The following is a 24,481-nucleotide window of genomic DNA, read 5'->3' as shown; positions in this document are numbered from 1 at the left end:
CATGGGCTTATACTATGCTGAGAAATCTGACATGGTTTTATGCTTTTGAAATACGGAATTCTCAACTCCATATTTATTTAGCAGATTCAGGAAGGGTTCAGGCTGCAAAAGCCAAGCATTTCTGGTGCTTTGGAGCATGTTACAGTTTTTAAAAATATGGATACCAAGCACCCTGCCCATCTGTATTGGGTATTGCTACTGTGAAAGAGATTACAGACATCTAGACTTGGGGCCATAAGAAAGTCTTTCTGCATATTTCTTCTAGTAATAAAGTCAGCAGAGTGATGGGCCTCTAGAGAGGGGAGACATGCCTGAATATTTTTTCTCTTTTTGTTTCTTGGGTGAATTGGTTACCTTTTCAGGTGTGTGCTACTGTGATTGATTAGAAAGGTTATAGGAACTTGCCTGTGAATATTGATCAGCTTGGAAATCCCTAGGCAACTAGTGGTTTGTGTAAGACCTATATAAAGACCTACAGTATCCCCAGTTATTCCAAGATTGTAAGCATATTTTTTTAGTACCAGAGGTAGACCTTTATGATTAAAATTTATTTTGCTTGGCCATTGTCCCTTGTGATTAAAAATATATATATACACATTTGTGAGATAGCTGATTAGGTAAAGGGGGAATTATGTAATGCACGTCTATGTCTGTAACAGTAAATGTCTGACTCCAGTGGTGTGAGCCCACCACAAACATTATAGACTCACCGCTTTTATGAGGCATAGGCCTCTGGGAACATTTGTTTATACAGACTGAGGGCCTTCTGGCATCTGTCCCTCGATTACTAATCTTGCTTGCCACCCCTGTCTCCCCAGAATGGCGGAGAGTGCTTGCGGGCCTATGTGTCAGTGACCCTGGAACAAGTAGCCCAGTGGCATGATGAGCAGGGCCACAATGGACTGTGGTATGTGATGCAAGTGGTGAGCCAGCTCCTGGACCCCCGCACCTCAGAGTTCACTGCGGCCTTTGTGGGCCGCCTTGTTTCCACCCTCATCTCCAAGGCAGGGCGGGAACTCGGGGAGAATCTAGACCAGATTCTTCGTGCCATCCTCAGTAAGATGCAGCAGGCAGAGACGCTCAGTGTCATGCAGGTAAGAGAGCAGTGGGGAGTGGGCTTCCTACTCCCTGGCTGATAGAAATGAAAATTAGTGTTTTGGTCCTGAGTTATTTTTACCCTCTTACTAGCCTTGTAGGACAGTTAAGTAAAATGGGACCTGTCTGATCTGTTTGGCCTAAGAAACATGGACAAGGAAATCTCCCATGTTTTCTTGTCCTGTGGATAATACCCTCAGTGTAGACTCTATTTCTTATCTGACTGGCTAGTTCCCTCTCATCTCCTGTGTCTCTGAAATTGATTTCCCTGAAGCAAATGTCCTTATTTTCTCCTAGTCCCTGATCATGGTGTTCGCTCATCTGGTGCACACTCAGCTAGAACCTCTCTTGGAGTTCCTGTGTAGCCTCCCAGGACCTACTGGCAAACCTGCTCTAGAGTTTGTGATGGCTGAGTGGACAAGCCGACAGCACCTGTTCTATGGACAGTATGAAGGCAAAGTCAGGTAGAACCCCATCTTTCTTTTCTGGGCATTCTGCCCCCACTCATATTTCTTTTTTTTTTTTTTTTTTTTTTTTTTTTGAGACAGTCTCGCTCTGTCGCCCAGGCTGGAGTGCAGTGGCGCAATCTTGGCTCACTGCAACCTCCACCTCCTAGGTTCAAGCAATTCTCCTGCTCCTGCTTCAGCCATCCGAATATTACACACGTGCACCACCATACCCAGCGAATTCTTTTTTTCTTTTTTTTTTTTTTTGGTGTGTGTGTGTGTGTGTATTTTTAGTAGAGAGGGTTTCACCATGTTGGCCAGGCTGGTCTTGAACTCCTGACCTCAAGTGATCCGCCCACTTCGGCCTCCCAAAGTGCTGGGATTACAGGTGTGAGCCACCGCTCCTGACACATATTTCTTTTTTTTCCTGATTTGCTCCATTGATTTTTGTTTGACATTTCAAATGGCTCTCTGTATTCCCTTTTCCCTATCTTTCTTTATTGCTAACGCACATATGTGAATAGCTGCCATCTTGAAATCCCCAAAAGACAGTCAACACAGGTAGCCTATATATTTCTGATCTCTGTTTACAAGAGATCCCTTCTCTACCATAGACTTCACACAGCTAAGTGCTGCTAGTGGCTTATTTTCCTTTATAAGCCCAAGCCTTGGCCAGGCACAGTGGCTCACACCTATAATCCCAGCACTTTAGGAGGCTGAGGCGAGCAGATCACCGAAGGCCAGGAGTTCAAGACCAGCCTGGCAAACATGGTGAAACGCTGTTTCTGCTATAAATACAAAAAATAGCTGGATGTGGTTGTGGGTGCCTGTAATCCCAGCTACTCGGGAGGCTAACGCAGGAGAATTGCTTGAACCAAGGAGGCAGATCACGCCATTGCACTTCAGCCTGGGCGACGAGCAAAACTGTTAAAAAAATAAAAATAAAAAACCCAACCTTCTAACCCTGGCTTCCTAACTTTTTATCCTGGACTTTTATACCACTGATTCTTATCACCTCGTTGCACCTTACAATATGGTGCAACCTTAGCTTTGTTCAAGAAGAACAGGTCACCTGTAATCCCGGCACTTTGGAAGACTGAGGTGGGTGAATTGCTTGAGACCCACCTGGGGAACATGGTGAAACCTGTGTCTACCAAAAAAATACAAAAATTAGCCAGGCACGGTGGCTCATGCCTATAGTCCCAGCTACTTGGGAGGCTGAGGTGGGAGGATCACCTGAACCCAGGGAGATCAAGGCTGCAGTGAACCATGATCACACCACTGCACTCAGCCTGGGTGACAGAATGAGACCCTATCTCAAAAAACAACAACAACAACAACAAAAAAAGAACAGATCTCATTAAACCATCTCATGAACTCTAAAGTCTCATTTTCAGCTGAACTCTCTTAGCTCTCCTAATTAGTTGTTAATGGAATTTTCACTATCAAATAGAGGGTCTTAGGACATAATTGCTTATCTCCTTGGAGTGAACTCTAGATGGGCGGCTGATTGACCTTTTTTTGGATCTTCCTTGCCAGCTCTGTGGCACTCTGTAAGCTGCTCCAGCATGGCATCAATGCAGATGACAAACGGCTACAGGATATCCGTGTGAAGGGAGAGGAGATCTACAGCATGGATGAGGGCATCCGCACCCGCTCTAAGTCAGCCAAAAGTGGGTGCTGCTGCGATTCTTCCAATCCTCTCCCTATAAGAAGGGGCTAAGGATACCTGGGTGAAGGGAAGGAATGCACTGTGGTGTGTATTTTTAAAACAATTGTTGGTGATGGGTTTGATAAAGAAGCAGCAGGAAACTTAGGTAAAAGGGATCAGAACATATGGTTTCTTCCTGTTGTGGAAAATGGACAAAAATAGGCCGGGCATGGTGGCTCACGCCTGTAATCCCAGCACTTGGTGGGAGGCCAGAGCAGATGGATCACTTGAAGTCAGGAGTTTGAGACTAGCCTGACCAACATGGTGAAATTCTTTACTAAAAATACAAAAATTAGCCAGGTGTGGTGGTGGGCGCCTGTAATCCCAGCTACTTGGGAGGCTGAGGCAGGAGAATCGCTTGAACCTGGGAGGCAGAGGTTGCGGTGAGCCAAGATCGTGCCACTGCATTCCAGCCTGGACAACAAAATGAGACTCCGTCTCAAAAAAAAAAAAAAAAAAAAATGCAGGCATGGTGGCTCACACCTGTAATCCCAGCACTTTGGGAGGCCGAGGTGGGTGGATCGCCTGAGGCCGGGAGTTCGAGACCAGCCTGACCAACATAGAGAAACCCCGTCTCTACCAAAAATACAAAGTTAGCCAGGCATGGTGGCGCATGCCTGTAATCCCAGCTACTCGGGAGGCTGAGGCAGGAGAATCGCTTGAACCCGGGAGGTGGAGGTTGCAGTGAGCCAAGATCACGCCATTGCACTCCAGCCTGGGCAATAAGAGCGAAACTCTGTCTGAAGAAAAAAAAAAGACAAAAATAGTCTCAGGCACCAAGCATCCCAGCTTCCAGCTTCGTTCAGAAGCGTGGGCACAGATAGTCAGCATGTCTTTGTTACTGAGTTGCCTTTGGCCTGTAACTCCAATGATTTGCAGGTAGGGAGTATAGAGCTGCTATCTTTAATGTAGATTTATAATTACCTCCACTGTCTCTCAAATTGTAAGTCACTGGGACTGGAGTACTGGCTCTATACAGTTCCTTGGTTTCAGAGCTTTATTATTAACAAAACTGTATCTCCTTTAATCCCTGAACTCTCATCTCTCCCAGCTTCTGAACTGTTACAATACCAAACAGAATAAAGTTATTTAACTTTAAATCACTCTTTGGAGACTGGATATAGTCAGGTACAGTGAAAGTCTGAGGGGTGGTGAACTCTGGTGAGTGGCACTGAGGAGAGGACAGGGATACTTCCAGAAGTAAGCTCAGTGACACTCTGACTTGAAACCTTTTTCTTCCTTCCCAGACCCAGAACGCTGGACAAACATTCCTTTGCTGGTCAAGATCCTAAAGCTGATCATCAACGAGCTCTCCAACGTCATGGAGGCTAATGCCGCTCGCCAGGCCACTCCTGCAGAGTGGAGTCAAGGTGCACCAGGCCCTTACTCCCAGGAGACTTTTAGCCTGGCAGATCAAGTTACAAATTGTCAAATTATCAACTTGGTTTGTTGAGTCACTAATTGAAAAAAAAAGTTGATGGAATGGCTGCTCTGTGGCTGGCACCATGCTAGGCACTAGGCATGTAGAGCTGCTTCTCCAGTCTGCCATATGAAATCTCCCAGAGGCTGGGGTGGGAGGCAGCCAGGAGGCAAGCTAACATAGCCCTTCTTTGGTTTGATTCTTCTTAAGAGCCTCTCAACACTTACATCTCCAGGTTCTTTCATTGAGACTAACCAGGAGGGTTTGGCCATTTCTGATTCTCTTTCACTGGGGACTACAAGCCACATTGCAGAAGCCTTTGGGGCCCTTCTATTCTGGCCTGTTTGGATTTGGGGAGGGAAAATGCATAAATGTGCTCTAGCTCTAGCTGCTTTTCATCTCCAAGTAGATGACTCCAATGATATGTGGGAGGACCAGGAGGAGGAAGAGGAGGAGGAGGAGGATGGTTTAGCTGGCCAACTTTTATCTGACATTCTTGCTACAAGTAAATATGGTAAGCTGTTTGATAAGAGGACAGCCATGGTAAATACCTTTTCTTGGCACACTGATCCCAAGAATGGGGTACCCAAGAAAGGGGAGAGGTGGGCCCACAGGGACATTTCTTGGGCTTTTGCACCTTCTGCCTCAGTCATGTGGTAGTATATCACCACTCAGGGCCTGATCATGGGCCTTTGTCCTGACCTGCCCTGTGTTGGCTATGTCTAACAGAGGAGGATTACTACGAGGATGATGAGGAAGATGACCCTGATGCCCTGAAGGATCCTCTCTATCAGATTGATCTGCAGGTGAGGGTGTCCAGAGATATCTTGCAAATGACAATGTCCCAGGCCATGGAAACAGGAATATGGGCTCAAATCCATTTATAGCCAGGCATGGTGGCTCATGCCTGTAATCCCAACACTTTGGGAGGTCAAGGCGAGAGGATTGCTTAAGCTCAGGAGTTCAAGACCAGTCTGAGCAAAGCAGGGACACCCTGTCTCTACAAATAATTTAAAAATTATCTGGGCATAGTGGCACACCCCTGTGGTCCCAGCTACTCGGGAGGCTGAGGTGGGAGGGTCACTTGAGGCCAAGAGGTCAAGGCTGCATTGAGCCGTGATCATACCACTGCACTCGAGCCTGGGTGACAAAGCAAGACCCTGTGTTCAAAAAAAAAAAAAAAATCCATTTATAATTTAACATGGGAGCCTCATGGGAAAGAGTTCCTGTCTTGTTGAGTGGTCCAGGGTTTTGGGTGGGCTGGAACTTTGCACTTGATATGTTGTAATTCATCTTCTAGAGGCTATGTTGTGAAGGTCCTTGGGGTGATACAACCTTGGAAGAATGTTGTTTCCCTGTGGATTACCTAAACTAGATCCGAGAACATGAAAGACCATCCCTCAGGGAGCTGGCATTTGTCTAAAAACCAGCATTCCTTGTGCCATTTGATTGTGGTTCTTGCTGCACTGCAAATGGGTGACTTGCAATGTCTCACTAATGCCACTCTTGCTCTTTCCTCCAGGCATATCTCACAGATTTCCTCTGCCAGTTTGCTCAGCAGCCCTGCTACATAATGTTTTCAGGCCACCTTAATGACAACGAGAGGCGAGTTCTACAGACCATCGGCATCTAAAAAGGGGAGCCTTTCTACATTTGCTCCTTCTGGGCCAGCCGCAAACCATTTTGCAGCCCTCACTGGCCTTGAGATGCACTTTCTTCTCAACCTAAAGTGGCATCTTGACCCTTGGCCCTTGGCCTCGGCAGTGACGCTGATGACAATTCAGACCAGGCTCACCAGTGCCGTCACTTAGGAATGCTGGAACAAAGGACATTTCTCAAAGTTCCCCTGAAGACATCCCATCTCTAGAACCTTTTTTCTCCCCGACTCTACCCCCACCTCTGTTCCTAGAGCCATCTGCTGGCGAGTCCAGAAACATTATTGCCCAGAAGGATTATGTGTTTATGGATTATTTTGCCCCGCCTCAGGAACACAGGAAGTCACTACCATTTATATTCTAAAACAGACCTATCTATGTTCGTAGGACTTCTGATGTGTTCAGATAGGAATCCTCGTGAGAGATCATTATGCTTTGTGCCCTGGACCACTGCTGCTCTGGGTTCTCAGGAGGAACAGGCAGGAGCAGCTTCATTCTAAGCCTTTCCAGTGACCTCAGCCTTGCTTCTCTTCTACAACACTAAGGCTCCTCTGTCAGAGGAGGTCGTCTTGTTTTTGCCTCATTGCATGACATAACCCGTCCCCTCAAGCTGTTCCTATATATACATGCACACACAAAATAAGCCAGACAGATGGCAATTTGATCTTCCTTTTTTAGAAAAAAAAAAAAAATGGGGAAAAGGGATTTTTTTTAAATCCACCTGACCCAACTATATTTAATATGCCTCACCCACACATTACCACAGAGTCTGATATTCAAAGGTTATCCCCTTTCCCTCAGGAAGCCTCTAAAGTGCTTAAGTTGTAGCCCTCAAATTTACAACATGTATTTTTCTAGGACAGTAAAGTAATCTTTACAAATGAATTTAGTTGCATGGTATAAGGTGTCTCAGCACCTGTTTGCCTTCTATTCCCTTTAGAAGGTAAGTAAAAGTAATGGGGGAAAGGATTAGGTGGAGCCTGTCTAAACATTCTAGTGTGTCTTGGCAAACATAGCCTGAAATGATTCTTAAAGAACTGGCATTGTTTAATCAAATATTTTTAAGGGAGATTCCTTAATTGGGAAGTTTAGTCTGTTTGGGGTTCAAAGAGTATATGAGGATTAGAAAATCATGGAGAGAGGCTGGGCGCGGTGGCTAACACCTGTAATCTGAGCACTTTGGGAGGCTGAGGTGGGCGGATCACTTGAGATCAGGAGTTTGAGGCTAGCCTGGCCAATACAGTGAAACCCGCATTTCTACTAAAAATACAAAAATTAGCTGGGCATGGTGGTGCATGCCTGTAATCCCAGTTAACTTGCGGTGCTGAGGCAGGAGAATCGCTTGAACTTGGGAAGCAGAGGTTGCAGTGAACCGATATCACACCATTGCATTCCAAGGCGAGACTCAATCACACACAAACACACACACACACACACACAAATCATGGGGAGAAAGATGAAACCTGTGTTCCCCTTTTTTTTGGTAGTGCCCACATCTGGTGCCCCATTTTTAATAACCACAGAATATTTCTTTAGATTGATATTCTCACAAAGAAGAAATAGAATATAGGCTGGGCGTGGTGCGTCACACCTGTAATCCCAGCACTCTCGGAGGCCGAAGCCAGCGGATCACCAGAGGTCAGGAGTTTGAGACCAGCCTGACCAACATGATGAAACCCTGTCTCTACTAAAAATACAAAAATTAGCCAGGCATGGTGGCATGCACTTGTAATCCCAGCTACTCGGGAGGCTGAGACAGGAGAATCGCTTGAACCTGGGAGGCAGAGGTTGCAGTAAGCCAAGATCGCACCATTGCACTACAGCCTGGGCAACAAGAGGAGCGAAACTCTGTCTCAAAAAAAAAAAAAAAAAGAGAAAGAATATAAAGTGAATCTGAATCTCCACTCAAGGGGATGGCCCCAAGGATATTGTAGCTAGTAATTTCTTCATGCCACTAGGTGTCCCCAGTGTTCAGCCTCCATGACTGAGATTGGAAGAAGTAGAGTTAAAAGTTTTTACTACCTTTGAGAAGCCTGCGGTCATGTTCACAGTCGTCCATGCCAGCCAGGTTCTGAGGCTAACTGCTTGTGCCCCTGCTGCTTCACATGGCATTGTGGGAGTTGCTGATACTGGGGAAATGATGGCAGATCTGACCAAGTGTTGCTGAGAAAACCACCCTCGGCCTTGCAGACTCCATAGTTTATCTCAAGGCGGTGCCAGTCGGATTTGGTGCTAAAGGCATAAGGCCAAGTCAGCCTCTGATTTTGGCACAAAAGAATGGTCTCATGCCAGTAGCATTGAACTGCTGAGCTTGGGAAGGCTTAAGGCTCCCACACACAGACTGAGAATGAGGGGGTCCCTCTGGGTCTGCTAATTAGACAAACATTCTATATCTAGGCCAAAAGTGGTCCTAAATCCTTTGGCAAGGGTCCTTTCTGCTCTCATGCTGATTTGGGGGAGGACTGGGCATCCTGCTTCAGGAGAACTTGAGTCCTGAGGAAAGGGCCCTAGTATCACTTAAGGGCTACCCCTGGCTAACAGATACTCGGCTGTGGGTGAGAGCAGAAGGTCTTGGACCCCTCGGTGTGCAGGTACTTAATTGTGTTTCCAGTGCATTTTCATATACATTATCCCATTTAACCTTTATAACAGGTTCACAGAGTGGATATTCCCATTCTGTTGATGAGAAAAAGAGTGGAGAGACTGTGTCCAGTGTCAGCAGGAAGAAAAAAGATCTGTTGGAGGCCAGTACGTGTTGACAGAAACTCTAGACCATATTTTGTCTCCTGTCTTTGGCCAAAGAGAACTAGCTTCAGTCTGAAAAGGGCAGGGCTAAGTGGTTACAAGGAACTAAAAAGTTCAAGGTAAGACAAATGAGGTAAAAATAAAAAAGAGCACTTAGCTGCTGTGAGACATTTTAGTCTCCTGACTGGTAAACAGCAGCTGGAGCACCAAGGGGTTCCCAGGAGTTTGTCGAGCTTTTATTGGAGTGAACTGAAAGGAAAATGGAAGGAATGCTATAAGACTGAAAAGAAGTTAAAACCGTAGGAAGGAAGCTGATAACACAAGTTACAGACGTATAAGTGACATTGATTTGGGAGAATGAACCTACAACAAATGACACAAAAGCACCTAAATAAGAGTGATGAGAGTTTAACAGACATTCATTATGGACTTCAGAGAAAATGATGCTAAACTGGTCTTAGAATCTTCTTTAATTTTGTTAACTAGGTAAATAATCTGGACATTTTAGTCAAAGCATTAGACAGACAGAGAAGTTGGTAACTGACCACTAACTAACAAACTATAAATTCACCCATTGTGGGTTGACCTGGTAAGTTCCCCCAGGGCTGTGTCCTTGGCCCCTCCTTTGATATTAGTGACAGATGACTTTTTTTATGCCTTACCCATTCCACAAAAGAATTTGAAGCCATTTACACAAGAGATAGTACTAGTAAATTAGGAGTGCTGATCAAATTTTTAGATAATAAGAAACCCTTAGGAAGGATGACAATTTAGAATCCAAATTTAGGATCCAAACAAATACCATTACAACCTATAAAAATGAGCAGAATCTAAATGTAACATTTCAGTAAATGCAGATTGATAATAACATCTGTGCAAAGAGTTGAGGACTATAGAGTACTGTGCTCTCACTAACAGTATTTCGTGCTGCTAAGAGTTTAATGGCTGGGTGTGGTGGCTCACACCTGTAATCCCAGCACTTTGGGAGGTCTAGGTGGGTAAATCAGCTGAGATCAGGAGTTCGAGACCAGCCTGGCCAATGTGGTGAAACCCCGCCTCTACTAAAAATAAAAAAATTGGCATGGTGGCACGCGCCTGTAATCCCAGCTACTCAGGAGGCTGAGGCGGGAGAATCACTTGAACCTGGGAGACAGAGGTTGCGGTGAGTCGAGATCACACCATTGCACTCCAGCCTGGGCAACAGAGCAAGATTCTTTCTCAAAAAATAAAGTTTATTATGCCAGGAGGGCCAGGTGTGGTGCCACACCCATGTAATCCCAGCACTTTAGGAGGCTGAGGAGGGCAGATCACTTAAGCCCAAGAGTTTGAGACCAGTCTGGGCAATGTGGCAAGACCTTGTCTCTTAAAATAAAAAAAGTTTATTATGCCAGGAACTGTTAATGTGTCCAAAAGACTCCAGTGTGGTTCTAGGATGAGATAATAAAAACAGGTTGTCTAGGGTAGTGTGGAAGGTCCTTTCAGTCTTCCTGTGCCTATCAGTGATCCTCATTGCCATGTTCCCTTCTGGTGCTCAACCGGAGGCTCCCTGACAGATGAGTCCTCTGCCAGAGGAAGGCTAAGATGTAGAGGACAAATCGTGTCAAGGAAAAGAAGCTTGAAGGAGCTAAGAATGCTTAGCTTAGAGAAGACAAGAGGAAACAGGACATGGCTTTGGGAAGTTCAAGGATGGTCCAGTGAAATACATACTATACTTTTGCACCCCAGCTAAGCTGACCCATGATCAGTAAGTAGGAAATAAAAGGCCAATTTCTGGCTACTCTTCCCCCCAACCCCATTTCAGTGAACGTTGAACCTCTATTAGATATGCAAGGCCGGTGCTAAATGCTGGAGGGCTTTGGCCCTTTCCCTCAAGGAGCTAGTCTAGTAGGGGGTCAGAAATACAGATGGGCCTGAACATAATGATGGTTTGACTTCCAGTTTCTCAACTTTAGGATTGTGCAAAAGCTATACACATTCGGTAGAAACAGTACTTCAAGTATCCATACAATCAATACAGTATTCAATAAATTACATGAGACATTCAATACTTTATTATAAAATAGGCTTTGTGTTAGATGAGTTTGCCCAACTGTAAGCTAATGTAAGTGATCTGAGTAGGTTTAAGGTAGCCTAGGTGTATTAAATGCATTTTTCACTTAACGGTATTTTCAACTTTTGTTGGGTTTATTGGGATGTAGCCCCATTATAAGCTGAAAAGCATCTGTAGTATAATAAATGTGGGGAGTGCTGTGAGAGAAATAAGTGTACTGGGTTTAGTTCCCACTGCACAAAAAAGGAACTGGCTAATGGTAACCTGGGGGAGGAAGTCGGGTAAGTTGCATGGAGAAGGCAACCCTTGAACACTTGCAAGGAGCTAACAATACCTGCTTCTGGAGTATTTAAATGCCAGTGGGTATGCTAAATACTTTTACCTCACTTAGACCACCTACTAACCTTACAAAGTAGTCCACTTTGCTCACCCAGTTTTACAGATTGATGAAACTGAAGCAGACAGATATTGTTAACCTATCAAAGGTCACCCTGCAAGCGTGTGATTATAGTCCAAGCAGCTTGTACTTGTTGCCTATTTGTTTTGCCTTTCCTGTGCATTTGCCAGGCAGACGAGAGTGGGGTAAGACATTGCAGAGAAAAAGTAAGAAAAGGCCGTCATGAAACAATTTCATTTTCAGACCTTATAAGCACATTAAAAGTACTGATATTTATGCTTAAGTTCATGGGAGTCCTGGCCAGAAATAAAGCTGGAAGGACAAGTGGGGGGCAGATTGTGAAGGATCCTTCAAGACCTGCTTCCTCTAGAGAATGGGAGACTACCCAAGATTACTAAACAGGGAAGTGATCAGGTTTTGTGTCTTAGAAAAGTGTTGCAGTGTTGATCCAAATGTGACTAGAAGGGTGACTTGGAACCTGGATTGAAGGGGTGGGAGATGGGAGAAAGGAATGCAGTCTGGCAGCAGCTACAGCAGTCCAGGTGGGAAAACCCAGAGCCTGGACTAAGGTTGTAACTAGAGGGGATAGGGTGGAAGAGCTGGATTAGAGATGTTGACAAGATAAAGTCAGTAGGACTTAAAGACTGACAAGTAAGGATTTTCCAAAAGTGAGAGCTGTGGAATGAATTGTCTTAAAATGTTGCAGTGAGTTCCTCCTCATCAATCCAAGTGCTCTATCAGAGGCTAGACCTTTAGTTAGCAGTCACGGGAAAATTCCCCATTCTCACAGGGATTTAGACCAGGTCTTAACCATACTTTACCAAGATTCCAGTAGCAAAGCACCCAAAAGTAATCGCAATAAAATTCCAATTTTTGTAGGCCGGGCATGGTGGCTCACACCTGTAATCCCAGCACTTTGGGAAGCCGAGGCAGGCGGATCACGAGATCAAGAATTCAAGACCAGCCTGGCCAGCATGGTGAAACCCCGTCTCTACTAAAAATACAAAAAAATTAGCTGGGCGTGGTGGCGCATGCCTATAATCCTAGCTACTCAGGCAGCTGAAGCAGGAGAATTGCTTGAACCCGGGAGGCAGAGGTTGCAGTGAGCCAAGATCATGCCACTACACTCCAGCCTGGGCGACAGAGCGAGACTCTGTCTCAAAAAAAAAAAAAACTAATTTTTGTGAATTTAAGTTTCTCTAATGGATGGTACAGGTCAACATTTGCCATCTATTGACACTTACATTCCAGTTTTTTTCCTTTTTTGAGTAACTGGGAAAAGGGTGGCATTACTGCTGGCTTCCTAAAATTGAAAATTATACTAGGGTTTTTAAACCTGTGTAGAATACATGATATGGTAGCAAATGTGCTGTAGGAAGAAAAGCAATGAGGAACTACTGGCCTGACTAGGAGGCCTAGAAGTCCCTCCCAGGCTTGAGTTGTTCTGACTTGGCATGATTACATAGCTGCGGCAAGTGACATTTCCTTCAAGCCTTGGTTCCCTCATCTCTGTAAGATAGGGAACTAATACCTACCTCACAGGATTGTAGTTAGAATTAAGGATGACTTCATTAAAGCACCTCTAGTGGTGGAAGATGTCCCATCCTATCCCCCACCCATAGCTGGGAGCTATGTTTGGCTCATTCTCCCTGACTCACTGGATTACACTGTGACTCAGTTCAATTTCACACATGCTGCTGCTAAATTAGGGTCTTGGTGAGCCTTTGGGAGGACCGCTCTGAGGAATGAATTGTAGCACTGCAGCCCTGCCTGAGGAACATGATAGAAACAGGTGGTAGGCCCAGCTCTTGCCTTCCACCTACTAAACAGTTTTTCTGTGGTTAGCTGTGTGACATAAACTATCGGTGTATTAATTTGCTTTCACTAGATTCCCCCCACCCACACAACTTAGTCCAAGAACATACCTGAATTCTTTGCATTTCCTTGCCTTAGTTGCTTTTGTAGGGTGGACAGCAGGACTGCATGAGAATAGCTGTGCTTCTGGACCCTATGGTGAAAGCTCTAGTGAACTGCAATTAGGCCCAGGGTCCCGGAGGAAGAAGGGGAGAGAAAAAGGGGGGTAGTTTTCCAAAAGATAAGTAGGGGACACAGAAGTCCACGGGGCCTATGAGCGGTGAGAATCCTGCCCTGATTGTGGCAAAGCACCTGGAGATGATAGAACTTCCTAGGGAAAAGGCTGCATGGAGTCCCCAGGGATGCTGGGCCCTGGTCACCAAGGCTCCCTGGGAAGGTCTCTTATACCTGGGGCACACAGACCAACACTTCTGAATTTGCAAGCTTAAGAGCATGTATGAGCAGAACCTGTGCAGACCAAGGCTTAGAGGGCTCACCTCAATGTTTTGCACTGTGTGAGACCCCAGGACCTTTTCGTGATTCTGGAGAGGGGAACAAACCATAATAACAACAAACCAGGTAGCAGGATAGAGACTCATTCTCATCTATTTTGGTTAAAAGAAAATAAATGTATTTCTTCCACACCTGATTTTGTGATTGCAAATTCATAACTAATATCCCTCGTCAGCTCCGTTGACTCATCCCTGCCACAGGGAGGTTCACAGCAAGAGCACAGAAACTAGGGCCAGTGCCCCGTTGTGTGACCTTGAGTAAGTTCTTTTTCCCTTGAACAGGGAGAGAGACACAATGGATCAGAGTGTCTCTGCTAGTTCTAACTTGGGGATTCTAGTAGGTCGAACCGAACGGTAGTCCGTTTCCAAAAGAGGAAGCCAAGACCAGAGGGGGAGTGGTTCCTTCAAGTTTGCAGAACCAGTAAGTGGCAGAGCAGGACTCATATCTAGTTAGTGGTTCAGAGCATGGACTCCGGAGCTAGACTGCCTGGATTTGAACCCTGGCTTTGCCACTTGCCTGTTGGGTGACTTTGGACAAGCTGCTTAAATTATGTCTGCATTTTCTAATCCACAGAACAAGTATAATACTAGTTATCTGTTTCATGGAGTGATTGTGAGGATTAAATAAAGTTAATATAACACAAAGCACTTCGTAGTGCTGCCTCATAGTAAGTGTTAATGTTACCTATTATTAGTCTGATCCCAAGTCTAATGCAGTTGTCACCACCTAAACCTGCCTTTACAGAGCTGGCCTTTCTGAGAAACCCTGTGCCTCTGTAGATTCGACACTCCCATCTGTGCAGATGGCTAACAGCTAGGCTGAAAACAGAAACCTTAGGTTGGAAAGGGTCAGCTGGAGGGCTGAGGCCCATGGCCCCAAATCCTCCCCAGGAGAGAGAGTAGGTTCAGAAAGGAGAGAGCTATAAACAGAGCCTTCCTCCCTTGCCCTCAGATCCCAAAATAACACTTGTCTACCGCCATCCTGCCCAACTGGCAGAGTGGCAGGCTGAGTAAGGTGCCATTTAAAGATAACCTGGCCCTCCCCATCTGCCCCACTGGCTGGGCTGGGCTCCTGAGGCCAGGCCTTGGCTGCCTGGGACTGCTGCTGCTCCCACAGCCACCCAGAGTGTGCCTGAGTAGGGGGCTGCTCACAGCTGCCATCCAAGCCAGCCTGGCTACACCCCCTTCTTTCCTGAGGCCCAGGCTGTCCTGGCCACTCTACAAACAAGCAGAAGCCTGGCGTTCTGGGAGAGGCAATCCTACAAAGGCATTGGTAAAAAGTCCTTCTGGAGAAGAGTACTCCATATATATATATATATAAATGTGTAGGATACTTGTGCAACTTTGTTACATGGAAGAGTGCTCCTTCTTACCAGTAGCTTGGCAGCAGTGAGGCTCATCCTCACTGTCCTTCACCCACCCTCCACTTGCAAGTCCCTCCCACCAAGAGGACAAACACAGGAGACAGTCTTTCATTTACAGCAAGAAAGATTAAAGCTAGACGCCAAGAAAAGCATTCTGATTTAAGAGAGATGTTTGTTTATTCCGGGGCAGTGAGAGCCAAAAGACCTGGTTCCCCAACTAAGCCATGAGACTTGGCCAAGTCCTGGTGCTGTCCTAGGCCTTACTCTTCCTAGCTGTGGACTGCAAGGAGAATTAGTGTGTCCAAGACTCTCCAGGAAGGGTCTGACATTAAATCAGAGTTAAGAACTCAGGGTCCTATGGAGTGGGGGAATGTATAATTACCTGTCTGCAGGAGTTGGGTTGCCAGAGGCTGGGCAAGGAGGAATAGAAAAAAGGAGGGCAGAGTAATGTAGAGTGCATTCCTGGAGAGCACTGACTGACTAGAGGCAGGAATTAGGAAAGGAATGGAGTTTCCCTTATCTTGGAATGGTTCAACAAACCACTGGCCAGACAAAAGTGGAGGCAGGAGCCTCCACGGCCAAACAGCATGGGTGGGGTAGGACCAGGGTGGGATGGAGCCTCCAGGGCTCATGGCCCAGGAAAGTAACGAAGGCCTCAGGAATGCCTGTGTCAGTCTGCTCTGATAGAGGAGCATGGAAGAAGTTGGGAGGAGCCCTGGGCTGGTCATTCAGCCCAGGAGTGAGGTGACTCAGCAGAGCACTCCTACCACAGCCCCCAGCCAAGCCCAAAGTGGGTCACAGGCAGGGTCCCAGCCCTTCCCCTCCTCCTGCCTTTCCCCACTCCAGATATCTCTGGCTACCTTCTCACCACATGCAGAGGCCTGCTAGAGAAGGGCTGGGCATCAAAGTTTCCCTGAATACATGCTTTTTATGCCAGGCATAGCACTGAGCATTTTAGACTTGTTTTTTTGTTTGTTTGAGACGGAGTTTCGCTCTTGTTGCCCAGGCTGGAATGCAATGGCGATTCCCGGGTTCAAGCCTCCCGGGTTCAAGTGATTCTCCTGCCTCAGCCTCCCGAGCAGCTAGGATTACAGGCATGTGCCACCACACCCAGCTAATTTTGTATTTTTAGTAGAGACGGGGTTTCTACATGTTGATCAGGCTGGTCTCCAACTCCCGACCTCAGGTGATCTGCCTGCCTTGGCCTCCCAAAGTGTTGGGATTACAAGCGTGAGCCACCGTGCCTGGCCCTTTAGACTTGTTTAAAGAGAAGCAGGTGGTGAAGCTGAAGCGCCTGGGATTTGAAGCCACAAAAGTCCAACTGCAAATCCCAGCAGTGTGAACTGGGGGAATTGAAGTTCTTCCAACTTCAGTTTTCTCATCTGTACAATGGGATGAGCTCATCGGCAATGTTCGCTGCTGGTGTTACCATTACCATCATATTCCAGACACCCTGAGGAGAACCTCCTACTGGCAAAGCCTATGTTTTGTCTCATCTGATCACAAATTACTCTGCCTCCTCTTTTCCAGGAAAGCGTTTATTTCCCTTTCTGGGGATTAAGAGACCAGCTTGGTGAGCGGTGGGTATTCCTGCCTGCCCTTACCTAGAGAAGGTGTAGTGAAGCCCTTCCAGGCCTGAAGATTTAGACAACTTCTTCCAGGGCCCCCAGTCCTCCCACCCAAGCCCCTCCTCACTCCTGGCCAATCTACCGACTCTTTCAAGACCCAGGTTCATTATGGCGACATAAGCTAGCCCCAGCTCTCCATCTCCAGGCTCCAGCATCCCTTGTCAAGGTAAGAAGTGCCAGTTCTCCCAGTGCAGCCAGTTCTCCCCTCTGGTTGGCCCACAGCCCCCTCTCTTCACTCTCTCCTAGTCTAGTCACCTCCCATCCCATGAACTGAAACACATTCTTAGAATTTTGCAATTAGAAAATCACTGATGATGTTGGTGCGTGCTAGGTGTCATTGCAAGCTGGAAGTGTCAACTAGGGGTATACACTTTGAGGAGGGCTAGTTGGAGAAAAAAGCAGGAAAGTAGTTAGAGAGGGATGAGTTTTAGGAAGGATGTGGTTTGGTTTGGTTTGGTTTGCTTTAAATAGGAGAGACTTGAGATTTCCTAGGGAAAAGAAGCTGGTAAGGTGTGAGAAGCTAAAGACACTAAAGAGATGGGATAATGAAGAGACAAATCAGCAGGGGTCAAGGGTACATATGGGAGATTCAGCCCTGGGCAGGAAAGACAGTCCCTTATCTGAAGATGATTCAACCAACAATGACAACACTGATGGCTAGGGCTGGATGGCAACATTGAACACAGCCACGTGGTCCCTGCAGTCGTGGAGCTTTTAGTGTAGGAAAGAGGAGATGGATGGCAATGGGCACACTGAGTAGGTGGTGCTGGATTCAGAGGCGTCTCTCTTTGTCCCTGCTGCTGCATTTATGACTGTGTCCTGCGTGAGGACATACTCTTACCCATCAGGCTACCAGCAACTTTCTGGGGCAGGAGCCTATCCTCTCCTATTCCAGCTCTCTTGGGTAGGTGTGCCAGCACCCACAGGGGCCCAGGATGGGGTAGCTCCTCTTTCGGCTGTCCTTCCCTAACCTACTAAGATTCTACTGGGCCTTCCATGGATTTGGTGTGATTCTGGGGTGTGATTCTCTCACCCCAGAACACAAGAAATACTTGCTGTCTACACTGTCTGCTGTTGTGGCTGGGGATCAACCCTGATTTAGATTTGGGTCTTCCTGATGCCTCTACCATTTACTGGCTGTATTACCTTGAACAAGTTCTTTAACCTCCATGAGTCCTAGTTTCTCAGTCTGTGAAATGCGATTGATAACACTGATGAACCTTGCTTAGTTCATGGAGTTGTGGAAAGATTCCAGTGAGGTAGATGTGGAAGCCCAGAAGTGTGTGAAAGGGTGTACATGGCAGGGGATTAAGGTAGGCTTTTGATGATCTCCCTGGCTTAATTTGCAGTTCCTCGGAGGGTACCTCATGTAGCATGGGGCATATTCACTGGCACTCAGTATAAACCTGTGAAGACCTCTCCTATCCTAAAACACTGTCTCCACCTGGAATTAACTGTTGCCCACCTGAAATTAACTGTTGCCCTCCCTATGCTCCGGTGGCTATTGCAGTACAGGCTTGCTCTGTGAAGGGCTTTCACTGTGAAGAGTGTTTAACTGGATGGGCCCCAGGTGGCCCCAGCAGCCTGCCTTCCCTGCTAGTGAGGCCATGGGCTGGTGCATGCCAGCTCTGTCCACTTGAAGGGGGAAGGGTCCATCGTAGGGAGCCAGTGCAGCTGGCAGGGTCCAGGCCTGTGGGCACCGCTGGGGACAAAGCCACTCTGAATGCCTCTCAATGAGTGCTTGTGTTCTGGGAATGGGGGCGGGGTGACATCCAGCCTCTTTCCCTCTCCGCCCCCAACAGGATGTCCCAGGCTGGACGCGGCAGAGGAGGTCCCCAACAAGTGAAGGTCCAGCCCTGCTCCTCCAGGGTTGGCCCATGTGTCTGGGCATTCGGAGGTGGCACCAGGATCAGGGCTTCTGGAGTCCAGCATAGTGATTGGGCCCAGGCCGGGGGCGGGTCCAGGACACAGCCAGGCTTCCCTGGCCGCAGTGCCCAACTGCCCGCGGTGCCCATGGTGGCTCGGATGGGAGGAACCACCGCGGAGCCGGGGACAGGGGGAGCAGGGCAGTGCTCTGCTGGGTGAGGGGCACCCAGCTCCAGAGGCTAGGTGGGCGTCGCTGGTGGGTGGACTCCTGGGCGCTGCGCGGAGCCGCGCCGGCTGGGTTAGCGCGGGCGGGGCGCTTAGTCCCACCCCCAGAGGAGGCGGAAGAGGAGCCCGAGCCTGGCCGCGGGCTGGGCCCCGCTGCAGCTCCAGCTGGCCGGCTTGGTCCTGCGGTCCCTTCTCTGGGAGGCCCGACCCCGGCCGCGCCCAGCCCCCACCATGCCACCCGCGGGGCTCCGCCGGGCCGCGCCGCTCACCGCAATCGCTCTGTTGGTGCTGGGGGCTCCCCTGGGTAAGGGGATGGGGAGTGATGCGGCAGGAGTGGGATGGGGGCGGAGGAAGGGGAGGGACCGATCCGAGGGGCTTGGGCTCGGGGCTTCTCCGAGACCCTCCGGCTGTCACGGGAGCCTTGGGTGTTGCTGGGTCCTCAAGAAGCGGGAAGAGGGAGCTCCAGGATGCTGGGCCATGGGAGGCTGATCCCGGGGTGCAGGGTCAGCTTCAGGCAGAGGCCTCGGGGGCTCTGGGGCTGAGACCCTCAGGGTGGAGACAAGGGGCAACCCTCAGTGTTCGGGAGCCGTCAGGCTGGGGACCGCCGGGGGAGTGGGGCCGAGCGCGGCTGGGGATGAACTGGCCTGGTGGCCACTGGGCACCCCCAATCCCTGCCCGCAGCGCTGGCCGGCGAGGACTGCCTGTGGTACCTGGACCGGAATGGCTCCTGGCATCCGGGGTTTAACTGCGAGTTCTTCACCTTCTGCTGCGGGACCTGCTACCATCGGTACTGCTGCAGGGACCTGACCTTGCTCATCACCGAGAGGCAGCAGAAGCACTGCCTGGCCTTCAGGTGGGTTCCTGCCTCCTCACCCTCACCCCCTCCTCTATCCTTTTCTCCAGAGGCCTCCTCTTCCTCCCTCCCGGACTCCTGCCTCCTCCATTGTCGACCTCCACATTCTTAGCTGAATAAAGTCACCAGGACTCAAGCCTGGCGGCAGAGCTAGGTGCTTAGGTGCCGGTGCCTGGGACTTCCAGAAAAGGCATGTTAGTTACCTTCATAGGCTTTGACTGGGCCAGGGGTTTCCAGGTTCTTTCTGGAGCCCTCCCTTTGGTCCTGCCAGGTCATGGAGAGGGAGGGTTCAAGGTTAACACCCGGACGACAGTGTAGCTTTGTGGAAGAAGCTCTGGCACGAAGGCAGGAGACTTGGGTTTGATTCCCAGGTCCACTTCTTACTAGCCGTGTGATCTTGGAGAAGACACTTGCCTTCTATGGGTCATTGCTTGCCAAATTAGTGGTTGTCAAACTTTTTTTTTAATATATCATATATAAAATAGATATGGAGACTTCTGATTGAAGCGGGGTTTGGAAAAAATGGCTCTAGATTATTTCTAAGGCTCCTTTCAGTGTTATGCTGTATGTCTAATCATTTAAGTTGTAGATATAAAAGCAATGGTTGGGGGCGCACTGCAAATCCCCGTATGCTTCACACTAGCCAGCCAGGCAGCATAGCCTTCTGGGAAGTGGAGGTCCTCTAAGATCTCCTTCACAGGGACTGGGCAGAGCCCCACAAGGAACCCCAAATCTCAGCATGCCATGGCCCCCCTGCTGGCCAGGAGTTGGAGCCAGCATAATGAGGACTCCGTCCTATGAGTGTTGGAAGGTGAGAGGACCTGTTCTTTGTCTAAAGTCCCAAGACCATAGCAGGCATCGCCTCAGCTGTGATCCTCTTTGTTGCTGTGGTTGCCACCACCATCTGCTGCTTCCTCTGTTCCTGTTGCTACCTGTACCGCCGGCGCCAGCAGCTCCAGAGCCCATTTGAAGGTACACCCAGTACTGGGCAAGATGGGCCTCAGATGGGCTGGGCTAAGTCCAATAATGGGCAGCAGAGAGTTCATGGATTGGGTAAATTCTGTAGTAGTATGTGCTTCTGTATACACACACTTGCCAGCATGAAAACCCAGAAAAATGCTTGTAAACCCGTGAATATTAGAATGTGCCTGGGATATATGGAACATCAGACTTTGTGTGCATTTCTGTGCATACACATGAAGATTCAAATGTGTACAGGAGTGCAGTCTGTCAACAATAGTGGGTGCAGTGGGTGTATGCATGCATATGACTCTTAGTAAGTACACGGGGTCAGGTCTGTAGTGATGAACATTGAGTGTGCTCCAGTGGATGGCAAAATATGTGCCTGAGTGTTGGCATATGATGCACATATGCCACAACCTGATAGACATGGGGACAGTGATGCCATACAGGAGATCGGTGTGGGAGGGAAGGGCTAGGAGAAGACCCTCTTAGTGGCAGCTCTGCTGGATTACAGGATACCAGCCCTGAGCTGTCCCCTTCTTGCCCAAGTGAGATATTCCCTGGGCTGTGCTCCCTGGTTCATGAGGTCTCTGAAACCTGCTGAGGGGAGCAAACTTGCTAAACACAGATTGACCAGCTGGGGCCACGTGCACAGCTCCCTGCTTAACTCTGCCAAGCAGGGTGTGGGAGGCAAAGATGGCCAGCCTGGAGCTTGCCAGAGGCCAGCACCAGGGTGCTTACCTTGGTTTCCTGGGCAGGAGGAGGAGGCTTCCCATAGGAGATGGGTCTCTGAATGCTGATCCTTCTCCCCCATCTAGGCCAGGAGATTCCAATGACAGGCATCCCAGTGCAGCCAGTATACCCATACCCCCAGGACCCCAAAGCTGGCCCTGCACCCGCACAGCCTGGCTTCATGTACCCACCTAGTGGTCCTGCTCCCCAATATCCACTCTACCCAGCTGGGCCCCCAGTCTACAACCCTGCGGGTAAGTAAGCAATCTGGAGCCCCTTGCTGCTGCCTTCCCCCACCCCCTGACCTGCGACCTCCCCTGTGCCTCTCTCATTCTCAGATTCCCTCTCCCAGACTTCCTCCACCTCTAGCCCGAAACCTCCAGGCCCACTCTTCCCTATGGGTCCTGTCTGCCCCGGGGGCAGGGGTGTTACTTTTCGTCCACCTATGCCACCACTCACCCTCATCCTGTCTCTTTGGCTTTCAGCTCCTCCTCCCTATATGCCACCACAGCCCTCTTACCCGGGAGCCTGAGGAACCAGCCATGTCTCTGCTGCCCCTTCAGTGATGCCAACCTTGGGAGATGCCCTCATCCTGTACCTGCATCTGGTCCTGGGGGTGGCAGGAGTCCTCCAGCCACCAGGCCCCAGACCAAGCCAAGCCCTGGGCCCTACTGGGGACAGAGCCCCAGGGAAGTGGAACAGGAGCTGAACTAGAACTATGAGGGGTTGGGGGGAGGGCTTGGAATTATGGGCTATTTTTACTGGGGGCAAGGGAGGGAGATGACAGCCTGGGTCACAGTGCCTGTTTTCAAATAGTCCCTCTGCTCCCAAGATCCCAGCCAGGAAGGCTGGGGCCCTACTGTTTGTCCCCTCTGGGCTGGGGTTGGGGGAGGGAGGAGGTTCCGTCAGCAGCTGGCAGTAGCCCTCCTCTCTGGCTGCCCCACTGGCCAGATCTCTGGCCTGCTAGATTAAAGCTGTAAAGACATAACTCATATCAGTCGCATCATTGGACCTATCCACACCTTCCAGGAACACTGCCTTCAGCTGGGCCCAGACTGTTGCCCACTCCATATTCCAAAAGTAGGGGAGGGCCAGCACCAGCACCGGAGCACAGCACCATCCTCACCCCCATCCACAAGCAGACCAAGGCGGACTGTTCCTGGCTTCCTAAAGGCTTCCTAAAGACAATGAGGTGAATTTTGCCACAGCTCTGAAGAGATGCTCGTTTGCACTACAGATATTCCCTGCTAGGGATCAACAGCTCTACAACAGCTGAGGCACTGCTAACTGTACAAAGGCAGTTCCCGTTCAGGTACCCTTAGATTCATTCTGGGCCCCACCACTTTCTGACCTTGGCCATGTCTCCAAAGGTTCCCAAGCCTCAATGTCCTTATCTATAGAATGGAGATAGGACGGGTGCGGTAGCTCATGCCTGTAATCTCAGTACTTTGAGAGGCCGAGGCGGGTGGATTGCCTGAGGTCAGGAGTTCAAGACCAGCCTGGCCAACATGGTGAATCCCTGTCTCTGCTAATATACAAAAAAAAAGTTAGCCAGGCATTGTGGCAGGCGCCTGTAATCCCAGCTACTCGGGAGGCTAAGGCAGGAGAATCGCTTGAACCCAGGAGGCTGGGGTTACATTGAGCCGAGATTGCGCCACTGTACTCCAGCCTGGGCAACAGAACCAGGATCTGTCTCAATAAAAATAAATAAATAAATAAATAAATAAATAAATCAAATGGGGATAATACCCCATGGCTGTCAGGAGGGTGAAATAGTATGTACATGAAACTGTTAGTCTTGTACTTTCCTTCCTGATTAGAGATCCTAGAACTAGGAGCCAGGTAGAGACACTGGGTGACCCAAGAATCTGGTGCAAGGTGCTTCTGTCAGTTGCTTGGATTGCCAGTCCCCAGGCCCATGTCTGTGACCCCCACTGAGCCACACAGTGGGGGATATGACCTTTTCTCCCCCTCCTCCCACAAATATTGCCTAGAAGAGCCCCCCCACCTCTGGAGCTGCCTGGCTGTCTTCCCTCTCCTTGTTCCCTGGGGTCATGGTCCTTGTGCTCTCAGGACTTGTCTGGTGACAGATCCAGGGAAGGAAGTTTTATTGTTTTTAATTCAAGTGGGAAAAGTGTCAGCTCAGCTTGGCAAAGCCCCACCAATGAAGAGCCCCTCCCCTCTCCAAGCCCCTTATCCAAGTATCCTCTAAGCCCAGCCCTCCTTTTCTCCCCATCCACAGGTACTCCAGCCCCACTGCAGCCTCAGGCTTTGCTCTCCTGCCCTGCCCGCTCAGACCTCTGGGATCCTGCAGCCCAGCTGGGTTCTGGATATGGCCATTGTGCTGACCATGCCCCCAGGGCCTTCTGCCACCCACATACTCTTGAGGATTATCTCTTGTCACGCAGCCTGGAAGGCAAGAGCTCCTGGGCCAGGGTTTTGGGGCCAGGGTCAGAAATTCCCCTGGGCAGAGCTCTGCCCCTAGATTCACGGCTTTCCCCTTCCCAGTGAAATCTTCATGGGGCCCACATGTCTGCCCCTGGATCAGACCCAGACAGGGAGGGGCTGCTGATGCTGGTAGAGACAGAGCTGAGGCCACAGGTACAAATCCTCTTTCTCTTTGAGGGTGGGGACAAGAGGTGGGAGCTGGAGCCCTGGAGTGCCTGGCTTCACAATTTAGGAAAGAGGGTCTCCAAGTCATCTGAGGTTTAGAGTGCAGTCTCCTCTCTCCTGAAGCTGGGATCTGGAAGAGATCTACATATTAAGGTTTTTTAGTTTCTCCGAGAAATGATGTGTAAATGTATGCAAGGTGATGCCAGTCAGAATTAATTATCCTTGAATCAACAACCTGATGCCAATGAAAAAATGCTTTGTAGTCTGGGATAGGAGGCAGGTTTACCCTAGCCATAGCTGAGACTGGAAGAATAGAGTTGCCCCATTTCCAGTCAACTAACTCTGCAAAACA

The 24,481-nt window shown here is 48.9% G+C and overlaps 2 protein-coding genes across 6 annotated transcripts in view; both read left to right on the top strand.

Moving 5' to 3' along the window:
* The window catches only part of IPO9 (importin 9), a 48,572-nt gene extending 41,360 nt beyond the window's left edge, over positions 1–7,212 (top strand). For all 5 annotated transcript variants that reach the window (XM_063709714.1, XM_019028704.4, XM_019028710.3 and 2 more), the window contains 7 exons: positions 819–1,094; positions 1,393–1,559; positions 3,081–3,214; positions 4,500–4,622; positions 5,082–5,186; positions 5,402–5,478; positions 6,195–7,212. In XM_063709714.1, the coding sequence (XP_063565784.1) occupies positions 819–1,094; positions 1,393–1,559; positions 3,081–3,214; positions 4,500–4,622; positions 5,082–5,186; positions 5,402–5,478; positions 6,195–6,305 (993 nt within the window). In that variant the 3' untranslated portion in view covers positions 6,306–7,212. The remainder of the gene's footprint in view (positions 1–818; positions 1,095–1,392; positions 1,560–3,080; positions 3,215–4,499; positions 4,623–5,081; positions 5,187–5,401; positions 5,479–6,194) is intronic.
* Positions 7,213–18,688: 11,476 nt separating this feature from the next.
* On the top strand, positions 18,689–22,508 carry SHISA4 (shisa family member 4). The gene is made up of 5 exons (XM_004028147.4): positions 18,689–19,272; positions 19,650–19,821; positions 20,660–20,793; positions 21,603–21,770; positions 22,002–22,508. The coding sequence occupies exons 1-5, from the start codon at positions 19,200–19,202 to the stop codon at positions 22,046–22,048; spliced, it is 594 nt and encodes a 197-aa protein (XP_004028196.1). The 5' UTR covers positions 18,689–19,199; the 3' UTR covers positions 22,049–22,508.
* The last annotated feature ends 1,973 nt before the right edge of the window (positions 22,509–24,481 follow it).

Source organism: Gorilla gorilla, chromosome 1, assembly GCF_029281585.2.
Source record: "Gorilla gorilla gorilla isolate KB3781 chromosome 1, NHGRI_mGorGor1-v2.1_pri, whole genome shotgun sequence".
In the NCBI taxonomy this organism is placed as follows: domain Eukaryota; kingdom Metazoa; phylum Chordata; class Mammalia; order Primates; family Hominidae; genus Gorilla; species Gorilla gorilla.
This window is presented reverse-complemented; position numbering and strand designations above follow the sequence as displayed.